Source organism: Schistosoma mansoni, chromosome 6, assembly GCF_000237925.1.
Source record: "Schistosoma mansoni strain Puerto Rico chromosome 6, complete genome".
Lineage (NCBI taxonomy): Eukaryota > Metazoa > Platyhelminthes > Trematoda > Strigeidida > Schistosomatidae > Schistosoma > Schistosoma mansoni.
The window spans coordinates 16,761,601-16,783,766 of record NC_031500.1 but is presented as its reverse complement, the minus strand read 5'-3'; the positions used below and the strand labels follow the sequence as shown (position 1 = coordinate 16,783,766).

General features: G+C 38.9%; 2 protein-coding genes and 2 non-coding genes across 4 annotated transcripts in view; 2 read left to right on the top strand and 2 right to left on the bottom strand.

Annotated features, from left to right (window-relative positions):
* The first annotated feature begins 1,399 nt into the window (after window positions 1–1,399).
* Smp_016670 (4a-hydroxytetrahydrobiopterin dehydratase) lies at window positions 1,400–6,687 on the top strand. The gene is made up of 3 exons (XM_018798423.1): window positions 1,400–1,456; window positions 1,493–1,714; window positions 6,506–6,687. The coding sequence occupies exons 2-3, from the start codon at window positions 1,502–1,504 to the stop codon at window positions 6,608–6,610; spliced, it is 318 nt and encodes a 105-aa protein (XP_018653366.1). The 5' UTR covers window positions 1,400–1,456; window positions 1,493–1,501; the 3' UTR covers window positions 6,611–6,687.
* On the top strand, window positions 5,045–5,117 carry Smp_tRNA_00371_Pseudo_TTG.1.1. Its single transcript has one exon. It is a non-coding gene (tRNA).
* A 7,895-nt stretch (window positions 6,688–14,582) lies between the features above and the next one.
* The window catches only part of Smp_131250 (NDRG4 protein (S33 family)), a gene marked incomplete at its 3' end in the record, with an annotated part of 54,875 nt that continues 47,291 nt past the window's right edge, over window positions 14,583–22,166 (bottom strand). Inside the window, exon 7 of the mRNA XM_018798422.1 lies at window positions 14,583–14,701. Within this exon, the coding sequence (XP_018653365.1) occupies window positions 14,583–14,701 (119 nt within the window). The remainder of the gene's footprint in view (window positions 14,702–22,166) is intronic.
* On the bottom strand, window positions 15,612–15,684 carry Smp_tRNA_01967_Pseudo_TTG.1.1. Its single transcript has one exon. It is a non-coding gene (tRNA).

The following is a 22,166-nucleotide window of genomic DNA, read 5'->3' as shown; positions in this document are numbered from 1 at the left end:
CCTTGTTTAACGATTACTAAATTGTGTTTCATGGCTCTTTATAGTAAAAAAGACGACCAGACGCTGCTAAACATAGCAAGCTGACAAAAGAGTGTTTACCAACGACAAACTCGTTGGGTTTAAACTTCTGGCTGGTCATGTCTTAGGGTCATCACTACCTCACTAGGGGGGGGAGTGAGCAGACGACAACGCACTTACCTTCAAATCTTCAAGGTGTAAAGTATGCCATCTGCGACATGTTGCAGACTACAGTTACAACTTAGACAACGCCTCTTTAGGAGTATCCCAAGTCGAAAACGATTTAGGAGTGTTGCCACTCTACGACTTGAAGTCTTACGCTGTAGCTGTAAGTAATTCCCCAAAATCAATAGCTTTCTAAGTGTTCGACATTGGATGCTGACCACATTGTTTTAAGCGGACTTGTTTAACTGAAGGCTTTCGGTCATGCATCCGTACCAGATCACGTTACGACCCAGCGTGGGAAACAGCTCCTACGTTCACTAGCCAGATTAGAGTAAACGCTTCTCGATATATTGATAACGTATCAAATATATCTTTCCGATCTCTTCGCATCTGACTTCTGATTTAAACTAGTTGGGGAACTCTTCGAATATGGAAGGTGTTACTGGTTGCTAGTTGCCAAACTACAATACCAGTCGTATCTTCAACGCCAACTGTGACAAAAACACCTTTCGAGCAAATCTTGCACTGGTAACATTGAAGCGCATTTTTGGCCAGATTGACGGAAGAACTTTCCACATAATCTTCAACAGTTTTATTCGTCTCCACTTGGAGTACGGAAACACAGTATTTCCTCTCTCTCTACGAAATGATAAAGACACTCTGGAATGTATCCAACGCCAAGCCACGAAATCAGTTTGGTGACTCAAATTCAAACCTTATGAAGGGCACCTCCAACTACTTAACCTTTACTCGTTAGAGTACAGGCGTCTTAGAGGTGACCTTCTTATGACTTACAGTATCCTTAACACTTCTGGTCATCCCCTTAAACACCTATTTAAGTTTAGTCACAATACTAACCTAAGGGGTAACACCCAGAAACTGGAGACCCAACATAGCAGAACAGACTGTAGACACAACTTCTAATCCGTAAGAGTTGTCAAATGCTGGAGTTCGCTGCCGACCGAGCTAGTCCAAGTGACTTCCCAGGAGTCCTTTAAGAGGAACCTTGACCTATTCTTTGGGACTAAGGATAACATCTTATTATGATTTATCAATTTATTTTTTCCTCTATCATCGTTAATATGCCTAGGTTCTTGCCTGGAGGTATTGGTGATCCACTGCCACTAGATACGAGAGTCCATTAGGCGAACGCTTCTTCTATTCTGTCCTGAACCATTTGAACAATTTGACTATGGCGACCTTACTGAAGTATTGCGGTACTCTAACTAATGTCATACATTCCCGTAACGCTACGGTGCTCAGCTCCTCTAGAGTATATCTGACTTTTCTCATGCTTAAATTAAAATAGAAGCGCAAAATGCCACTCCTTACGGGACCAGAACGTGAACAGATGCTTCCTCCTTTACTAAACATCCACCATTGGGAGCTGTGCCAACATAGTTCTAGAGAGGCCATACGACGCTCTTTTCTGTTTAAAGACTTTGATGTAGCATTTGACTTCATGAAGAAGATAGCAGAAAAATCCAAAGTTATGAATCACCATCCTGAATGGTTTAATGTGTATAATAAGGTATGTCATTTGTCAGTATCAGTAGATTCTCTAATGTAAATTGCACTTTTAAAAAATCTGTGTCATGTTAAGTAACAACTTCACTGTGGTGAGTCTATATACAGTGGCCTACGGTAGTTTATATGGTATGGTCTGCGATTCATCAAAGCTTGCAACATTTATAAGATTTAGATTTTTCAGGGGAACTATTGTGAAAAACCGATCAAATTTCAGATAGGCTCCCAGGATTTGTACGCGAAATTCACTTGTACGTTTGGCTGCTTAGAGTCTGCGTACTAGGGCTGGTGTCAGTTTATAATGAAGATGTCCTAACTAACTGTTTTGTTTCTATCGATTCGGTATTGTGTAACACCCATTATTCTCGTGTGACACCACGTAATGTGTAGTGGCTGCATAAAACCATATAAGATTGCTTCAATCACAATATGGTAGCACTTGATATAAATATCAAGACAGTGACAGTGTGCTGCTGAATGCAAATTTGAGTCACCTATGATTTATTCTAAACATTTATCATAATCTCAGTAAGTTCAACCGAAAGAATATTGGTGGAACAAAGTTTGATTCACCATTTTAGAGATCAAAACTAAATTTACGATCTTTTCATAAATTCGTGTGACGGAACGGACTACTTTATCCAAATTTTAATTAATCGAGTTTGTCTAAATATCATTGGTATGATCTGCTCCGTCGTAATATAATGTTTCCCTACATTTATCAAAAGAATTTTCAGGGAATTTCAATGTTTCTCAAGATCTGAGCACTCCAACTTTAAATTGTTTGTCACATTTAGCTACTGTTTCTTACCTAGTGTGGTATATATTTTTCTGTTGAACGCCTTGAAGAAGTTTTATCATGGCTCTACAATCGCATCTACATGCTTCTTGCGTTTTGCCCATCATTTATAAATCTGAAAGTCATGTAACTTAGCAAGTACATATTTGTGCACTATAAGGGCTAGTGATAATTCCAGGTTGTCGAAGTAAAAATAGATGTAGGTAGGTTTGAAACCACAACTTATTATTTGGAAGACAAGTGCTCTAACTACTCATTCAGACTATGTCCTAGCCATGTGTTAATAAACAGTTATAAAGAAAGTACTCTATTCGCCTCACCTACCTACCTTCCAAAACAAAACTCTCAATGACTACTACAAATGAGCTTTTTTATTCTGCTTTAACTTTCTACCCCATTTTTGCATATATTTTTATCCTCCAACTCATGAGCTCGTCTCTGTTAAGAATTCTCTCCTGTCTAAATGATTCCAGGTTTCCAAAAGCTCATTTTTAAAACACTCACCGGATACGGAACCTGATACCGCCGTTCTGAAGCCACATTTACCGCTCACACTTTGGTACAGATCGACGTATACTGTATCGTTGAGACCTCTATTTAAGACTAGTAATTTCCTGCCAATAAATTTGTCTGTCGATTCAGGAATCCGGTTTCATGTCCGTTTTTCCGAAAATTCTTTAGTATCAGTGTAATTGTCCTACCTCAGATACTAAGACACAAACATACCTACCGTCTCCAAACCATAGTTGTTTTTGTTAACCTTGAGGCAGTGTTTGATTCCGTAGATCGATAGATTTCGTAACCGTCATTAAAAGGCGTACCAAGGAAGTAAAATAACGTTGTACAGGCCCTCCAATCCAACACTGGTTGAGTTAAAGCGTATGGCAAACTATCATTAAAATCGATAACTTTAAATAGTGTTCGTCAGGTTCATATGCTCCTTTCATTTTTATTTTTATTTTCGAAATAACACTCATCGTCTGACATTTGAGGAATTGATCTCTTACTGGAGATTCACTTGTTGACTTATAATAAGTAGATGTCAGTCAGCCAGCTACAACGTAGGACCAGGCACATATATACATCGGTCCAATTTGCCACACTTCATCAGCACAACAAGGTCAACACCAAGTACATAGAAGTAGTTACTTCAATGGTAGAAATATATAAAGGAAAGGTTGGATATAATGATATAATACAGGAAGAAAGAATTAGTTCGTAGAAATAAAGGTATAAAGTAATTTTAATCTCACAGTTTAAGGGCAGACAAGGATGTATACACCTACTCTATTGTGATCGATTCTGAGCCTTGTCACACACAGTCTCCAACCATTGGTTACGATAGTCACGCGGATCCCGACCAAGTAGTCTGCATCTACCAATATGGCTCTGACTAGAAGTTAGTGACTTCAAACACTGATGCCACGTTTTGGTTCGGCAGCACCCAATTCTCTTCCAACCCTCCCCATATACTAGTCAACATTGAGTGTCGTGGTAATCGGTGTTTAGGCATACGTAACACGTGGCCCAACTATCCCAGTCAATAAAGATTTACAACCTCATCAACTGATTTACTATCATTCCCTAATACCCTGTGTCTAACCTCACTATTACTTACTCGGTGATCCCAGCAGCTGCGAGCAATATTTCTAAGGCATCTGTGGTCAAATACTAGTAACTTACGAGTATCTTCTACTCTTAATGGCTACGTTGCGTATAATCATTATGATGACCTAGCTATCCAAACTGAAGTAGAAAAAATGTGTAACTAGGATTTAAACTTGGATCGTTGAATTGGGATTCTCATACTCATTAAATCACTACTTCTATCAAATAAGTAGGTAACCAGACATTTTTTTCTTTTTAGTGTTTAGTTATTAATCTCAGTCAAAAGATCTGCTGAAACTTTTCCCCCTTCTTTTTTTTCTAAAAATATATTTTATTTGAAGCCAAATATTTACCTGAAACTTTCTAAAAAAGATTATTGTTTATGTTACTAATTGTCATTTACTCCCACGTAATATAACTATGCCTAGAAACAATCTGTTTTTCTCTTGATTGATTAGGACTTATCATAAGGATCTATACAATACCTTAAATATAAATCTACCATAAAATTTCGTCATAGTAATAGTGATGTTTAATTTTGTCTTTCTTTCACAAATCATGTGTTAATTCTTCCATGCTGTTGTTGTATATGACACTTACTTTTGAGTTGCATATATGAGATGCATATATGCTTTGAATGAGAAGATAATCAAACGATAATTTATATGTAAATTAGTGTATTGAAATAATTCCATTGCTTGTCACGTTGATATGAAATGACTTATTATACAGAATTTATGTTCAGATTACAAAATAATCTTCGGTTATGATTCTGATACATTCCATCGCCGTCTAGAATTCAATATGAAGTTAGTGATTCATCAGTTGTAGACGAGGCTTTTAGACGCGCATTTCGTCCTATTTGGGACTCGTCAGCTGGATGTACCTACACCTCAGAGTTAATGTTCACTATGGGATGTTCACTCAGGACTCAGTAGCTGAGTGGATAACGCGATGGTGTTTGAAGCGAAAGGTATTGGGTTCGAGTCCCAGTGTGAACGTCAACTCTGAGATGCAGAGGTACATCCAACTGACGAGTCTCAAATGGGACGAAACACGCGTCGTGGATGCCACCGCTAGCCACTATCCATCTTTGCTTATAATGCTTGTGAATTAAGGCTATGTTGAGGCAATATGCACATATGCCAATAAGAGACTGATCAATTGCAGTTCTAAACATCAATGGGAAGATTCAAACAAACAATGCCAAGTGAAATATTTGATTTTCCTAGAATTCCACAAATCATGTCACTCTCATAAATTTCGATGCTTTTGTGAAATTGGCAGTTATCGAAAATAACACTTCAAGGTTTACACTTCCTAATATACAATTATTTATTACGTCCATACTCGTTCTTGATTGTTGCAGTATCGCAGAAACAAATCGCTCTATACTGTTAGCTATAAGACGACAGTCCTTGTTCTTATGACTTTATTGAATTTTACTCTCAAGTTATCGTTTTATATCCAGTAGGTATTATTTACTGGATATTCTGAATTATTCGTAATCGGTTATCTTTAAAAATCACTGAATTATCATCTAGCCTTTTCAGCTAGACTAGCGCTAACATACTATCCAGTCGTGGTGTTAGATTTAACCCTGTCTGCTTTTCATCGCTGGTCCTTCTAATTTGCAAGAAAATGGTGATCACAGAAAAATTAATTTGATCAGTAACTCTTGAATCCCATAATCATTTATCACTTAACTAGATTTCTAAAAAAGCAAGCCTGGAAAAATTCAACAGACTTCAAACCTTATTGTTTATGTACCAATCAAATATTTACTTTTCGCTCATTTTCAAAAGAAACACACTTATACATGTCTGACTGTGTCATCAATCTGAAAACAGCTTTTCATGTACACTCTTATTCCAACATTATTGATCTGTCCAAAGTTTGCAAGGGTCTGTTATTTAAATAATCTATGTGAAATTGTGTTGACCATGCCTACCTGCTTTCCTCAATCTAAATCTGTCATAAAAGTGCTTTAAAAGGTAATTCTCCGTCATATTTTCTAGATATTGGTGACCTTAATAGATAGTCACTGACATAGATTATACAAATGACGTAGTTCTAATTTGTAAAGGTACTGACAAAATAGTGTTATGAATGGCTTGAATGGCAATGCGAAATGCTCCATCTGGACTGATATGTATGAAGAATTTGTATATAACCATAAAAAGTAATATGATTGTAAGTCTTGACTGATTACATTATCCCGGACATCCAATCAACCCTGACTGTCAATAGTTAACAATATTTCTATATGAATGAAAAAATTAAGTTAAAATTTTACTAACTTGCACTAATTGTGTGCATCATTCTTTTTTATTGAGTATACCTATCAAGTTAATATACCATAAATATGTATATTTTTTAAACTTATAGGTGGACATACTACTCACTTCACATGATGCAGGAGGTCTTTCACGACGAGATATTGATCTTGCCAATTTCATCAATGATGCAGCGTTTGAATACCAAGCAAAATAAATAATTTGTTGATCTTAATAATTTATGTGTATGTATGATCATTTTTTGCTGTTGAATAGATTGCATTTTCTTTCAGTAGAAGTTTCTGACTTTTATTTATTAATTGTTTATTTAAACACATAAATATTGGTACAAAGGGGCACCAGATGCATATGCGCCGCACAAATCTCATTCGATTTGTGTGAGAGCTGTGATATTGCCCAGGTGCCCAAACCGAAGCTGGTGGTTTTCTTAGGGGGCCACACCCCGAGCCTTTGACCTAGAGACCTGATCCACAAGGCAGTGGAGCATCGTAAGAAGATGCAGTCCCATGGTAGCCGGTGACCAACGATTGATTCATACACCATTCGTTCCCTCAGGATACTGGAGCCTATGTGCATCATTGGTTTGGAATGAGGGTTTTCCAACTCACCTAGATGGACTCGCCGTGTCTACCAACCCAGTTAAAGCGCCAGACATTATCTTTTCGTCCTCTCAATTTCGTAAATAACACCCCTGGTGCGAGAAGGCAGTCAGTAGGAGTTCCCTGGTAGAGGCTATACACGCGTGATCATGTGAGAGCATTTGGAGGGGGAGAGCGGACTCTCCTCACTCTCGGCTGTATTATTTTCCTTGAAACAGACTCTAAATGAATGCACACTTAAACATCGGGTCTAACTGGTGGTTTGTAGACCTAGAATTACAATAAACTAATCTCATATCTATCAACTTATGGATAATTTATCGGTCAAAAATACAGAGAAACCATTCTGCCATAAACGAACACCAATTTTAGGGGGAAAAGATATAAATATCATGCGTTTTTACATTCCCTTCAATAACTGAAAGCACTGGATTGTCGAATCCACTTATGATGTATTCGTTTTATATTTATCAAACTAATGACTCCCTATCCAATAAGATAGTAACCGAAAATCCCATTGGTCCACCCAGCTTTTCCTATCCCTAATGGTCATTTCGGTAAACGAGTACATTAGGCAGATTTAACTGATCACTCAGTCAGTCAATTACAACGTAGAACTTCTTACGTACGTACATCAGTTCGAGTTGCCATACCACATTAACACAGAGATGCTATTGTCGATTCAAATCCCATAGTGGTAGAAGTAGTAAGAGTATAAGCAGTAATGTGAAAGATTGGGGTTTGAAGATGTTATTGAGGGAGTATAATCCGGTGAAGTAAATTTGGAAAGAGAAAAAAGATAGAGACATGAAGAATTCAGAAGGTTAGAATTTGGCACAACACAAAGAGTGGATGCACCTACGCCATTGTAAACGATTTTGAGCCATGCCATTTAAGGTCTCTAACCATCGGTTGTTATCATCTCGCGAATCCCAACCAGGTAGTCTACACCTACCAGCACGGCTCAGTCCACTTGTCAGTGAGTGACTCCATGGATTTGTGCCACGTTTTGATCTGGCCGCCCCTAGCTTTCTTCTGGCCTACTCCTACACCATAAAACATTGCACGTCGAGGCAGTCGGTGGTTGGGCATAGGTAACACGTATCCCAGCCATCTCAACTGATGAAGTTTCACTACTTCATCAATCGATTTGCCATCCTTACCTAGTACCTGTTTCCTAACGAATTCATTACTTACTCGGTGGTCCCAGGATATACGAGCAATGCGTCGAAGACACCTATGATCGAATACTAGTAGCCTACGAATATCCTCTACTCTTATCGGCCATGTTTCAATGCCATAAAGTAGGACGGACTGAACTGCTGCACAGTAAACCCGTCTTTTTGTTGCTAGACGGATATCTCACCTACGCCATGAATGACGCAAGTTAGCGAAAGCTAGACGAGCCTTCTGTATCCGTGCTGAGATTTCGCCACACACCAGACCATAAGGGCTGATGAGACTCCCAAGATAAGTGAAGTGGTCAACACGCCCAACTACTTCACTCCCTATCATTAGTTCAGGTGTCGATGCAAGCGAATCCTGAAGTAACATTTTGCACTTCGAGGGAGAGAATCGCATCCCGAACATGCCTGTATAGTTGCTTATAGTGGTCAGAAGACTCTGCATTTTGTCAGCGTCTTCACCAAATAAGACTATGTCGTCGGCGTATTCTAAGTCAACAAGTGAGCCTCCCGGTAAAAGTTCAACTCCTGAAGGTTGAGATAATGAAAGTGTAATCTCTAAAAGCATGTCAATGACAAAGTTAAACAAGAAAGGTGAGAGTGGACAGCCCTGACGAACACCACTTGAGGTAACCAATTCTGATGACAGTTCGCCATAGGCTCTAACTCGACCAGTTGTGTTCGAGTAGAGAGCCTTTATGAGGTTAATGTACTTCTTTGGTACTCCTTTTAGTGACAAACACTGCCATAGAACCTCACGATCAACGGAGTCAAATGCCGCCTTAAGGTCAAGAAATACTACTATTGTGGGACGTCTGAATGTATGTCTATGTTCTAGGACCTCACGTGGAGTGAATATCTGGTCTATACAACCACGTCCAGGTCGGAAACCAGCCTGGTTTTCTCTAGTCTGCTCTTCATGAGCTTTGGTTAGGCGTCGAAGTATTATTGAAGCTAATATTTTAGACACTATTGTCCAGTGTCATCATCCTGACTCAAGAACAAAATCATTCATACTAATTATATGACCACGAAGCTCCATGAATAAGAAACCATGATTTGTAAATGACTCGGTCAAATATGATACAAAACTGTATAAATAATCTTCAATAGTTTAAGAACAGTAGATTAAATGACAGTTTGCAATAAGAGCAATATTAAAATACCATAAACCAAGTCTTTAATAAATATATAAGCAATAATTTTCTGTAGAATGGTTTCAGGAGTCTGACCTCCCAATTAGTCACTTCAATCTAACCATATCATTTTCCTTCAGTGTGGAGATTGTTGAGTTTTATTGGGATCACTAACCAATCGACCGAAGTTAGATAGACAGAATTTTAACGTCTGCCCAACTCGGATTAATCTGTTAACCTAGTAAAATGTTAGATTTGACCTAGTTCCGATTATTGATCGGTTTTCGATGGTAGTTTGTACAAGGATATTAATCATTTTGCGAGCTACTTTAAAATGAACAAACTCGAGGAAATGATGGTTAAGTTTACTTATTTTTATTAAAGAACTGATTTTCGTGTATAATCCTACATACAGTTAATCACTCGTCGAACATGTTGATGATGTATGGAGCAAAACTGAACAAATTACATGACATTTCAAGGCTAAACATAAGCCAACTTTTCCACTTACCTAAAGTTTCCGCCCACACATCTCTTCTACACCATTCTGATCATTTATAAATGAATTCAGACTGGGCGATTTCACCTAAACTTGAGAAATACTACTTCCTACTTCGTCGTATATGTTTCTGTCTAATTCGGTTGGTCAAGAAGGCGTAGTAGCTAAGCTGAGTAACTGGTCGTGAGATACGGTGATCATAGAACGGAACGCGCGTTATGATTCCACTATTAGTTATCATCTAACTCTACTTGTAATGCGGAGCTTGTCACATTTTCGTTTTTACATATGTGGATTATCTTACTATGCATATAGTTGTAGATAAGTGATAACTGATTTGTCACCCGTAACATGAACTCTGGGTAGTGAAAGGATGTGTAAATTGGCCTATACCATAAAGTAAAGCTTGAAAAAGGATCATATTCTTGAGGGTAAGTAAGCAAAAATGTAGAACATAGATAACAGTCGATAAATGTTAATTATCATAAAAAATATTTAGGGAACGAAACAAAACCTTATTAGTCGACTTCGAACCTTGACTAATCAAATGACGATCAACTGCACGAATATAAAAAGTGGAAACTGAAATCATTGTCAAAAGTTTAATAAGCGAAGTTTTGTTCTGTGTTGGTCCCTTTGAGTTCAGGACTCCTAGCGGCTGTGTTTAATCCTTGTTGTTTTTGAAGGATTGCTTATGTTAGATACTGATATCTTGTAAGTAATGATGAAGCTCATCAAAGCATATTCAGTATCAGTGGTAATAATTCTTTTAAAGTTTTCATTGTGAAACATGGGTTTATATGACATAGGTATGCTCTACAAATATCATTCTACTGGCCTCCATACCACGCATTATTTACAGACGCCAGGATTAGTTAAAAAAAGGATCAGGTAATCAGTTTATGATATATTGGTGTTGAATGAAGAATAGCTATATTGTGATGTCAGCGGTTGACCAACACGAACTCTAAGAATAGTCCTAGAGATGATGCACTTGGGCGGTAGTTTATAGGCATTCAAGTTCGTTTACACAGTCAATAAATTCAATTAATTGTATAGTGTATTGTATATTTAACATTCAATATGATGAGGGGATATAGAGTATCGTTGTGACCAAGCTAAATCAATATATTTGTCCCTTCTTAAAAGAAATATAAAAAGTGAACACATTGATAGACCTGATACTATTAGCCATTAAGAAGAAAAATTGCCGTAGAAAGTTTTAAAACAAAACGTATTAGAGCGAAGGATCGTTTACGATAATTTCTTCATCAAGGTTTTACTTATTTATCAATTCAAATTACCATTTCTATGGAACTCGGGACACGTGTTTCGTCCTATTTGAGATTCATCAGCTGGATTTACTTGCATCCCTAAGTTAATATTCACTTTATGATTCGAACACAGTACCGTTTGCTTCAAATGCCATCTCATAATCCCCCCTAGCTACTAAGTCCATATAATACTTGTGACTTAAGACAATATCAAAGCAATCCGTACATGATGCAAATATGCTAATAAGAGACTGTTCAATCACACTTCACTTCTATCCGAAGTTTGTGCTGATGATGTCGTTCAGAAGGATGATGAAAACTCCACAACCAAACTATCCAGCTCAAAGAACAAAACTCCATTAAAATCATCCACCTGAGCTACAAATCTTCTCCATCATCTCAGAGTCCTAAACATCATTAGGAAGATTTAAACAAACAATACAAAAATGAATTAATCTCCATATTGTATTAACTTGTCTTACACACAGTTTCGTCTTATTAATGAGTATTCATCATTCTTATCACCTATGGATGACCTTTTCTTAACATAACCAATAAAGTTATGGATTCAAGTAACGTGATGTTTTCTTTGTTATTTTCAATTTATTACATGAATTAATATAGAACCTTGATAAAGTCAATTAACAAGAAAGATCGAATACTCTATTATTACTATTGTGGTGTGGTCTACTTATATCCATATAAGTAGCATATGGTGATGGTCAGACATAGAATGTATTTTGGCAGAAGACCGGTAAGGAAAGAACTGAAATGAAGCGCAATTGGTAGGAAAATGCACAAACAATCAAATTAGAGAAGATGAACTGATATTTACAGAAGGAACAGTGAAGGTTGAGACAATTGGTTTGCTGTATGTTTATCAGAATTTAGTGAGATAGTCTGTAATTTGTCCCAACCGGTGTTCTGTTCACTACACTATTACTTAACTATAGTTGTATATATATCCGTTTCTATATGACCTGGCATTGTTATTAACATAATTATTCTATTCTTTAAATATCTATTAACATACATTAGTCTTATTTACAGTGATTTTTGATAAACTAGTTGGAACAGAGTAGATGAATCATGCCCTCAAATGCCCTGGGACGGCCGAGAGTGGGGAGGGCCTGCCCTCTCTCTCGAAATGCTCTCACACGGTCACGCGTATATAGCCTCTACCAGGGAAGTCCTACTCATTGCCTTCTCGTGGCACTACTGTTTACGAAATCGAGAGGATGAAGAGCGAATGTCCGGCGCTTTAAACGGGTTGGTGGACACGGCGAGTCCATCTAGGTGAGTTGGAAAACCCTCATTCCAAACCAATGGTGCACGTGAGCACCAGTATCCTGAGGGAACAAATGGCGTATGAATCAATCGCTGGTTATCGGCTACCATGGGACTACATCTTCTTACGATGCTCCACTGCCTTGTGGATCAGATCTTTAGGTCAAAGGCTCGAGGTGTGGCCCCCTAAGAAAACCACCTGCTTCAGTTTGGGCATCTGGGCATTATTCCAGCCCTTACACAAATCAAATGAGATTTGTGTGGCGTATATTTGGTGCTTCCTTGTACCAATATTTGTGTTTAAATAAATAAAATAGATGAACCATGTTTCAAACTTGAGACTCAATGGTCAAAAGTCGTTTAGTTAAACAAACAACCAAATCACTCAACTGAATAACCATTATCAACCTTATAAATTCTATTTAAATTTAATAGTCTAGAACCATTTTATTTACCTAAATACACTATTTACTTCTTGATATATCAAAGACTGAAAAAAGGTAATTCCCGGAACTACTATATGGATTATTATTACTATTATGTTTGTTCTTATTGTACAATTAGTGACCAAACGAGCTTTCTGAATCCGTGCTCAGATTTTGTCGTCAGATACTAACCCATTTGCGCTGGTCAGACTTCTAAGATAAGTGAAGTAGTCGACGTGTTCGACTACTTTACTCCCTATCCTTATTTCAGGTGTTGACGCAGGCCAGTCCTGGAGCAACAACGTGCATTTAGAAAGGGAGAAACACATCCCAAGCATCTTTCTATTGTTGCTCAGTGCTACCAAAAGATTGCATTTTATCAGTGTCTCTACCAAACGGGACTATGTCATCTGTGTATTCTAACTCGATAAGTGTACCTCCTGTTAGGATATCAATGCCTGAAAATTCAGTCGACGAGAGTGTTATTTCCAGCAGTAGGTCTATGATGAAGTTGAGCGAAAATGGAGATAGTGGACAGCCCTGTCGGACACCACTTGGTGTTATGAAATTAGATGGCACTTCTTCAACTCAGACTAGTTTACTACTTATCCGACATCCCTATCATTGTACCAAAAACAGTAGAAACACACAAAAACTGTTCATCAATTTATGAAATTATTAATTATATTAAAATTATCACTTGAGAAAATAAAAAGTAAAATGAATAATGTTTTTTTCGAAAAAAAAAAACGAAACACCAAACATACTACTATTATACTAATACTAATTACTGAATACAATGTCTTTTAAAAAAGAAAAGACTAACTTCAAAACAACAGAAATTATAAGAAAAAGAACACAAAGCATGAATAATATCATCACAGTATGTACTAACATACAAACAAATGTTTAGAATACTACTACTACTACTATTTAATTAAGTAGCTATTATATGCATGTAATACGTTGAATAACCTTAACCAGGAATGGAATTAGTAAGGGAAAGAGGAGATTGGTGAAAGAAATTAACCAGAGAAAATCTTTAGAACCATGTTGAATATGATGTGCAAATATGAGAGAATGACAACAGTCACGAGAGATAAGCTTGATATATGTATCAACAGTTGTTTAACTAATAAACAAAGAATGATTGAATGTTGAAACATAAGCAAAATGCTTTTTGACAGTAAAGAATGAGTATGAGTTCACAAATATGGTCATATGAAATGGGGAAAACGAACACAGAAAAGTCAACAACCAACAAGAAATTTTCTAACGAAACAATCACCATGTAATGATGATGATGATGATTATAATAGTGAATGAGTACTTATTTAAACCAACATTTAACTGTTCATTCATAAAATGGAACCAATACTACTGTGAAAACTGGGTAGTAGTAGTAGTAACATGTGCGTATGTCGATATCAATGATACAAGTCAGTAAAATGAAAGAAACTGTAAGAGTGATAGATTATATATATAATTTTAATCAAAGTCAAGGTTAGAAACCAGCCAACCAATTAGTTTGTTAAGTTAGTAAAATGCGCTTTTACGGCATAAATGTAATCTTGATTATTATTGGATTAGAAAGTTATCCTTTAGTGGATTCCCCCCCCCAAAGAAGAAATTAACGGTTTACGAGACAAATATAATGTGTAATGACAGGTGAATAGAAAAAAAAAACCCAGTGAATATTATGATCACATTGTCAATCAGTATACTGCTCTCTTTCTCTCTGTTGTCATCGTTGTCCATTTTCTTTTAAACTTCAGGTTCTACAACCAATTTAGCTGGTAAACATGTTTCAGGTAATTCTTCAAGCATAGATTGTTGTAAATCTGTTGCTTGTTGACGCATTTTCTCTGGTGTAAGGTTGATAACTATTTGAAAAGAGAACAACAACAGACAAAAAGGTTCAGGATAGTTCACATTCAGTAATATATAAATATAAGAAGAAGGAATTGTTCTCATTTAAAGTTTATATTACAAATGAATACGACTTCCTGAGTAAGAAATTATCGCCAGACGTTTGTGATGAAAAATCGCAATTTTTCAAAAATTTATCAAACGCATAAATATTGGTACAAGTGGGCACCAGATATATATGCGCCACAGCCAGTTGGTGGACACGGAAAGTCCACCTAGGGGAGTTGGAAAACCCTGATTCCAAACCAATGGTGCACATGAGCTCCAGTATCCTAAGGGAACAAGTGGCGGATGAACCAATTGTTGGTCACATGAAAAGTGTAAACTTTTCTACAACGAAAATACCACTGCATTATGCTACGTATGTGCCAAATGTAAGGCAGTCAGTCAGTCATGATGGGGAAAAACTTTCAACAGATCAGAAGTCATATCTTAAATTAATTTTATGATAAAAATTAGTCTAAAATATCTGCAATTGATTGATTAAATAAACGAAAACATAACTGTGATCACTGACTACGATGCACTTAGATGACTTGGTAACGTAGAGTTTATCTCCGATCCATTCATATTATCCGTTTCCTTTCTCACTATACTGATTTAAGATGCAGTAACTCAAACTGACACATACAATCAGATCATGTTCTACATTAACGGTGACTGATTGACGAAATCTCGATAGATGAAACAAAATATTCAATTTAATAGCCACTTATTACTTCTCTTTGAAAACAAAGCTATATTTAGACATGATTACAATCATTGTAAGCAAAGATGGATAGTGGCTAGCGGTGGCATCCACGACGCGCGTTTCGTCCTATTTGAGACTCGTCAGTTGGATGTACCTCTGCATCTCAGAGTTGATGTTCACACTGGGACTCGAACCCAATACCTTTCGCTTCAAACACCATCGCGTTATCCACTCAGCTACTGAGTCCTGATAGCCACTTGTTTGTGCAATGGGGTGAAGTTTAAATTCATTTAGTATTGTTTGTTTGAATCTTCCCATTGATGTTTTAAGACTGCTAGCCACTATCCATCTTTACTTACAATGCTTGTGAATTAAGGCTATATCGAGGCAATACACACAGTATGCACATATGACCAATAAGAGACTGACCAGTTGCAGTTCTAAACATCAATGGAAAGATTCAAACAAGTAATACTAAGTGAATAATTACAATCAGTTTGATATAATTAGGCTTTATATTCCATTTGACGATCATAAAAATACTCTGATCTCATTGAACATTTCTTGATCAAAAAAATTTTCATTATTCAATGCCTCAATTCTATTTGAAATTAGTTTGTTGTTTTGTTTTTATAAGTAGAATAATAAAAGCGAAGAAAAAGGAAACATAGTTGAATGAAACCAAAAAAATGAATCAAAAATGTTGTCGGTTTGTTTTTGTTTGTTTGTTTCTGGGGGGTGGGGGGTGGAATAGTGATCTCAATGAAAAACAGAGTTGATTTTTCTTCCTTTTTTTAAAAAAAAAAAATATGGTACATGAAAACATCAGAAAAAGGAAGTTGTACCCTTACTTTACTTAACAACATGGATTATAATGATAAGTATAGATAGTGAATTAACAAATACATGTGATTGAGATATAATATTGTATGTATATATTTCAGTTAAGATGAAAGAAAAGAAGAGGAACATGAGATTGGTTTAGTTTTTACTATTTCCAAAAATAAACTTTGAATTGACTAGAAAAACAAATAAAGAAAAACAGACTATATATGAGGAATTGATCTTGAGTTAGGCAACAAGTGAAAACTAAGAAGACTCTTTGACAGTATTCACTTATTATCAGATGGGGTTTTTTTTGTGTGGAGATTTCAGTATTTTCACAGTTGAAAGCATGAGTCGATTAAAGCTAGTGCTCTGGCACGAGGCTGATAGGTCCTGGGTTCGAATCTCGCGAGGCGGGATCGTGAATGCGTACTGCTTAGAAGTCCCACGATAGGACGAAACGGTCGTCCAGTGCTTCCAGATTTTCCCTGGTGGTCTAGCTTCAATTGACTCATGCTTTCAACTATGAAAGTTTTTACTTATGTTTATTTATTTATTTAGACATATAAACATTGGTACGAGGAGGCACTAAATATACATGTGCCTCACAAATCATTTGATTAGTGTGAAGGCTGGGATACTACCTGGACACCCAAACAGAAACAGATGGTTTCCTTAGGGGGGCACTCGCAGAGCGTTTGACCTGAAGGTCTAATCCACAAGGTAGTGGAGAAACGTCAGGTGATACAGACCCTTATGACGCTTTAACCGGGTTGGTGGACACGGAGGGTCCACCTAGGGGAGTTGGAAAACCCTCATTCCAAACCAATGGTGCACATGGACTCCAGTATCCTGATGGAACGAATGGCGGACGAACCTGTCATTGGTCAACGGCTACCATGGGACTGCATCTCCTCACGATGCTCCACTGCCTTGTGGATCAGACCTTTTGGTCAAAGGCTCGGGGTGTGGCCCCCTAAGTAAACCACCTGCTTCGGTTTGGGCACCCGGGCAGTATCACAGCCCACACACAAATAAATGAAATGATGAACTCTATTGACGATACTATCCCTGCTCATACTAGAAACAAGACAATTTACATTATTATTATTATTACCTTTATTATTATTATTATTATTATTATTATTATTTACCATATCGCTAACTCACCCCCTTTTATCCCCAATTTGTGTAACCTTACTTTTCAACTTATGCAGCAGCTCGCCCATGGTGGAAAATCTGTCCTATCTAAACGATCTCCAGTCACTGTCTGGTTGAAAGTGAATGCTTCCACCGATTATGAATACTGAAGCAGTCTTTCTGAAACCACGTACGCCGTTCAAGCTGGCTTCCTTCAACGTTCGCACACTAATGCATATCAGACAACAGATAGGACTGGCTATGTCTTTGGAAGGTCTTAATGTTGATGTTTGTTGTCTATCCGAGACCCGTATTCAAGACTCTAGTGAAGTGCTACAAATCCGCTCTCCATCTGTCGCCTCGAAAAGCTTGTTCCACATGCGCTTATCCGGGGACCCTGTGGCATCTTCGTCTGGTCTTGCTGGCGTTGGTGTCGCACTAAGCGCTAGAGCTGAGGCAGCACTAATCGATTGGATCCCCATTAACAGTCGGTTATGTGCTGTTAGATTAGAAAGTTCCATCAAAGTGAGAAGAAATCGGCGTGAGAAACGGTGTCTTTTCGTCATCTCCGCCTATGCCCCGACAGATTGCAGCCCGGATGCAATCAAGGATGAGTTTTACCATCAGTTAACAGTTCTCCAGAAAGCGCGTTCGACAGATATTGTAGTACTAGCCGGTAGCTTTAATGCACAGGTCGGGCGTCTAGGCACAGAAGAGAGTCGTTTAGGTGGCCGATGGGGACTTGTTGGTCGCAGGACAGATAACGTGGACCGTTTGCTGCAACTGTGCACAGACCACAACCTGTTTCTGGCCAGCACTAACTTCCGGCACAGTCATCGCCGGTGTGCCACCTGGCGTCCTCCCTCTGCATCCCAAGCCTGGACTCAGATTGATCACATCGCGATCAGCTACCGCTGGCGTGGTTGTGTACAAGACTGCCGCTTCTTTTGGAGTACCTATCTGCAGTGTGATCATGCCCTGGTCTGCGCCAATCTCACCTTACTTTTCAGTGGCCGAAGGATTGACCGCCATCAACGGATCGATGTTAGTAAACTGGCTGCAACTTCTGTTGCAAGTAAGTATCGAGCGGAGCTAGCTTCTAGGCTAGCTACCATCCCACCGAAAAGTATAGATTAGCATTGGTTGCTTCTTCACGACGCCATGAAAATGGCGAGTAAAGCCGCTTGCGGCTTCGCGAAACGTCCCGCTTACAAGCACTGGGTTTCTTCTGGCTCCTTACAACTGATGGAAGCCCGTCGGTCTACTCCGGGTGACCGTGAGTATGACCACAAACGAAGGCTGTTACGTAATGAAATTGGGCAAAGCTTGCGTAAGGACCGAGAAGCCTGGTGGTCGGAGCGTGCTAATGAGATGGAAGCAGCAGCTGCATCTGGTAACTGCCGGAAGCTCTTTCAACTCATCCGAGCCACTGGCAGCAAGAAGTCTGGTGTGAGTGAAACAATCTGCGAGGATGACGGGATGCCAATCACTAACATCTCTCGACGTCTTGGACGATGGGCGGAATTTTTCGAAGGGCAGTTCAACTGGCCTGCTGCTCCGGCAACATCAACCAGTTTGTCCTGCCCCCCATGGCCGGTGACGACTGATCCACCAAACGAGGCGGAAGTCCGCAAGGAACTCCAACTCTTGAAACGTTACAAATCACCGGTCCCAGATGACTTACCTCCGGCTCTTTTTAAAGATGGTGGTGACTTTCTGATTAAGGAATTGACTGTGCTGTTTGCAAAGGTTTGGGAGCAAGAAAGTGTTCCAACATCATGGAATGAGTCGATAGTCGTCCCTATCTTTAAAAAGGGTTCACGTTGTTCCTGTAATAACTATCGGGGGATAAGTCTACTTCCGATTGCGTCCAAACTATTGGCTTCTATCATTCTTCGTAGGTTGTTTAAAACCCGAGAACGATTGACTCGCGAGGAGCAGGCTGGTTTTCGTTCTGGTCGAGGATGCACTGATCACATCTTCACCCTCCTCCAAATGTTAGAACACTGTCATACTTATCACAGACTTCTACCCGAAGTTTGTGCTGATGATGTCGTTCAGAAGGACGATGAAAGCTCCACGCACGATCGAGGATGCATTGATCACATCTTCACCCTCCATCAAATGTTAGAACACCGTCATACTTATCGCGTGCCAACAATCGTAGTGTTTCTTGATATCAGGGCTGCCTTCGATTCGTTGGACAGGACTGTTCTCTGGGATTGTCTATTGAAGAAGGGTGTGCCTGAGAAGTTCATTGGCATCTTAAAGGCCCTGTATACGAACACCTCAGGCAGAGTGAGGGCATACAACCACCTTTCTCCCTTGTTTCATTCGAGCAGTGGGGTTAGGCAGGGTTGCCCGATCTCACCATTCCTCTTCAACTTTGCCATCGACGACATCCTGGAAACAGCTCTGATGGATGTAAGTAATGGCGGTGTGGATATGTTGCCTGGAGAACGACTTCTCGACCTCGAGTATGCGGATGATATTGTCTTACTGTGCGATAATGCTCAAGGCATGCAATCCGCACTTAATCAGTTGGCAATCAGTGTCCGCAGGTACGGCATGTGCTTTGCACCCTCCAAGTGCAAATTACTCCTACAAGACTGGCAGGATTCTCATCCTGTACTCACCCTGGATGGTGAGCAGATTGAAGTAGTTGAGAAGTTCGTGTATCTAGGTAGCTACATAAGTGCTGGTGGTGGCGTGAGTGATGAGATTGATGCACGTATAATGAAAGCCAGAGCGGCTTATGCCAATCTGGGCCATCTTTGGCGCCTTCGTGATGTTAGTCTGGCTGTAAAAGGTCGGATCTACAACGCGTCGGTGAGAGCAGTTTTGCTCTATGCTTGTGAAACCTGGCCTCTCCGAGTTGAGGATGTTAGACATCTCTCTGTGTTCGATCATCGTTATTTCTGAAGGATTGCTGACATACAGTGGCAACACCATGTTAGTAATGCAGAGGTTCGGCATCGTGTGTTCGGGCGCCGAGACGATAATTCAATTGGTGTCACCATCTTGAAACACCGACTTCGGTGGCTTGGACATGTTTTACGAATGTCATCCCAGAGACTTCCACGTCGTGCATTATTTGCCGACTCTGGGACTGGTTTGAAAAAGCGGAGAGGAGGTCAGTGTATGACATGGTGTCGTGATATGAAAGAAAGTTGCAAAGGGCTAGCTTCTGTTGGTCCTTCACGACTCCCTGGCTGGGGTCCGAGAGATGGTGCAACACAGTGGCTAGAGACGTTATCAGATATGGCTCAGAATAGAAGCCAGTGGCGATCCTGCTGCAACCTTCTTTTACTTTCTACATAAAGAATGGTTCTAACTTTCTTAACTGAAAGAGTCTTCTGGTTGTACATTTCAGTCCGCCTTATCTTTTCATCCCTTCTCTTCCTACTTTCATTATTTTGTGTGGCGCATATGTGCCTGGTGCCCTTTTGTACCAATATATATGTGTTTAAATAAATAAATAAATAATAAAATTATGACTCTTTTAAGGATGGAGCTGACAAATGGGCTGGGGTTGAGAGTAGGAGAGATTCCAGTCTTTTATTTGAAGTTCAAATCGGCTATATGTTTATAACCTCTACCAGGTGAATTCTACTCATTTACTTCTCATATTAGGGGAGTTGTTTATGAAATCGAAACTACAAAAAGCAAACTTCTAGGGATTACACTGAGTTGTTAGATACAGAGGGTTGGGAAGCTCTGATTACAAACCAATATTGTGCATGGGCTATCTAGTTTTAAAAGAACAAATAACGTATGAGTATTTAATTATCGACTACTGTGGGACAATGACATTCAAACACTCCTCCACTTTCTTATGGATTAGAGCTATAGATCAAAGGCTATAGGAGTGGCCTCTGAAGAAAACCACCCACTCCTGTTTGGATGCCCAGGTAGTATGGCAGTGCATATAGTAATATTCTGTGTAGCATTTACCAATCTTTGATACCCAGTTGTAATAGGTATTATGTAAATAAATAAAATAAGAAATGTAACCCAGAACTTTCCGGTTTTACGACGAGAATATTACTCCTTTAGACCATTACTACTGAGTTGGTATTTAAAACACCAAATTGTCAGGTGGAGATAATACCCATGATCTTATCAGTACTATTCTCATTATTCTTGTTATACTGTTATACAGATAGAGAAAACAAACAAATTACAATTAACTTACCAAGACCAATACTACGCAAGAAGTGTAAAAAATTCATTATTAATTTGCTAGGATTCTCTTCCATCACCATACCAGTACAATCAGGCATCTGAATGAAGGACACATAAAAGAAAATAATGATAATATTATTCATACGAATATTCGTCAATATTATAACGAGTAGTTTGACAAAAATTGAACGCCAAGTATAGGATTATCCTGAAGAAGTCCAGACAAGTTTGCTGGACGAAACATTGGAATTATTTAAATTTCAGTCAGAAGGGGTTTTGTGGGGATTTCAGTATTTTTCAATGTTGAAATCATGGGTCAATTGAAGCTAGACCACCATGGAAAACCTGAAAGCACTGGACGACCGTTTCGTCTCATTATGGAGCCCCTCAGCAGTGAGCATCCACGATCCCGCACTCGCGAGATTCGATCGGTTAAGGGCTCTGTCTCGAGACTGGTAGGTCCTGGGTTCCAATCTCGCGAGTGCAGGATCGTGGATGCGCACTGCTGAGGAGTCCTACAATAGGACGAAACGGCCGTCCATTGCTTTTATGTTTTCCATGGTAGTCTAGCTTCAATT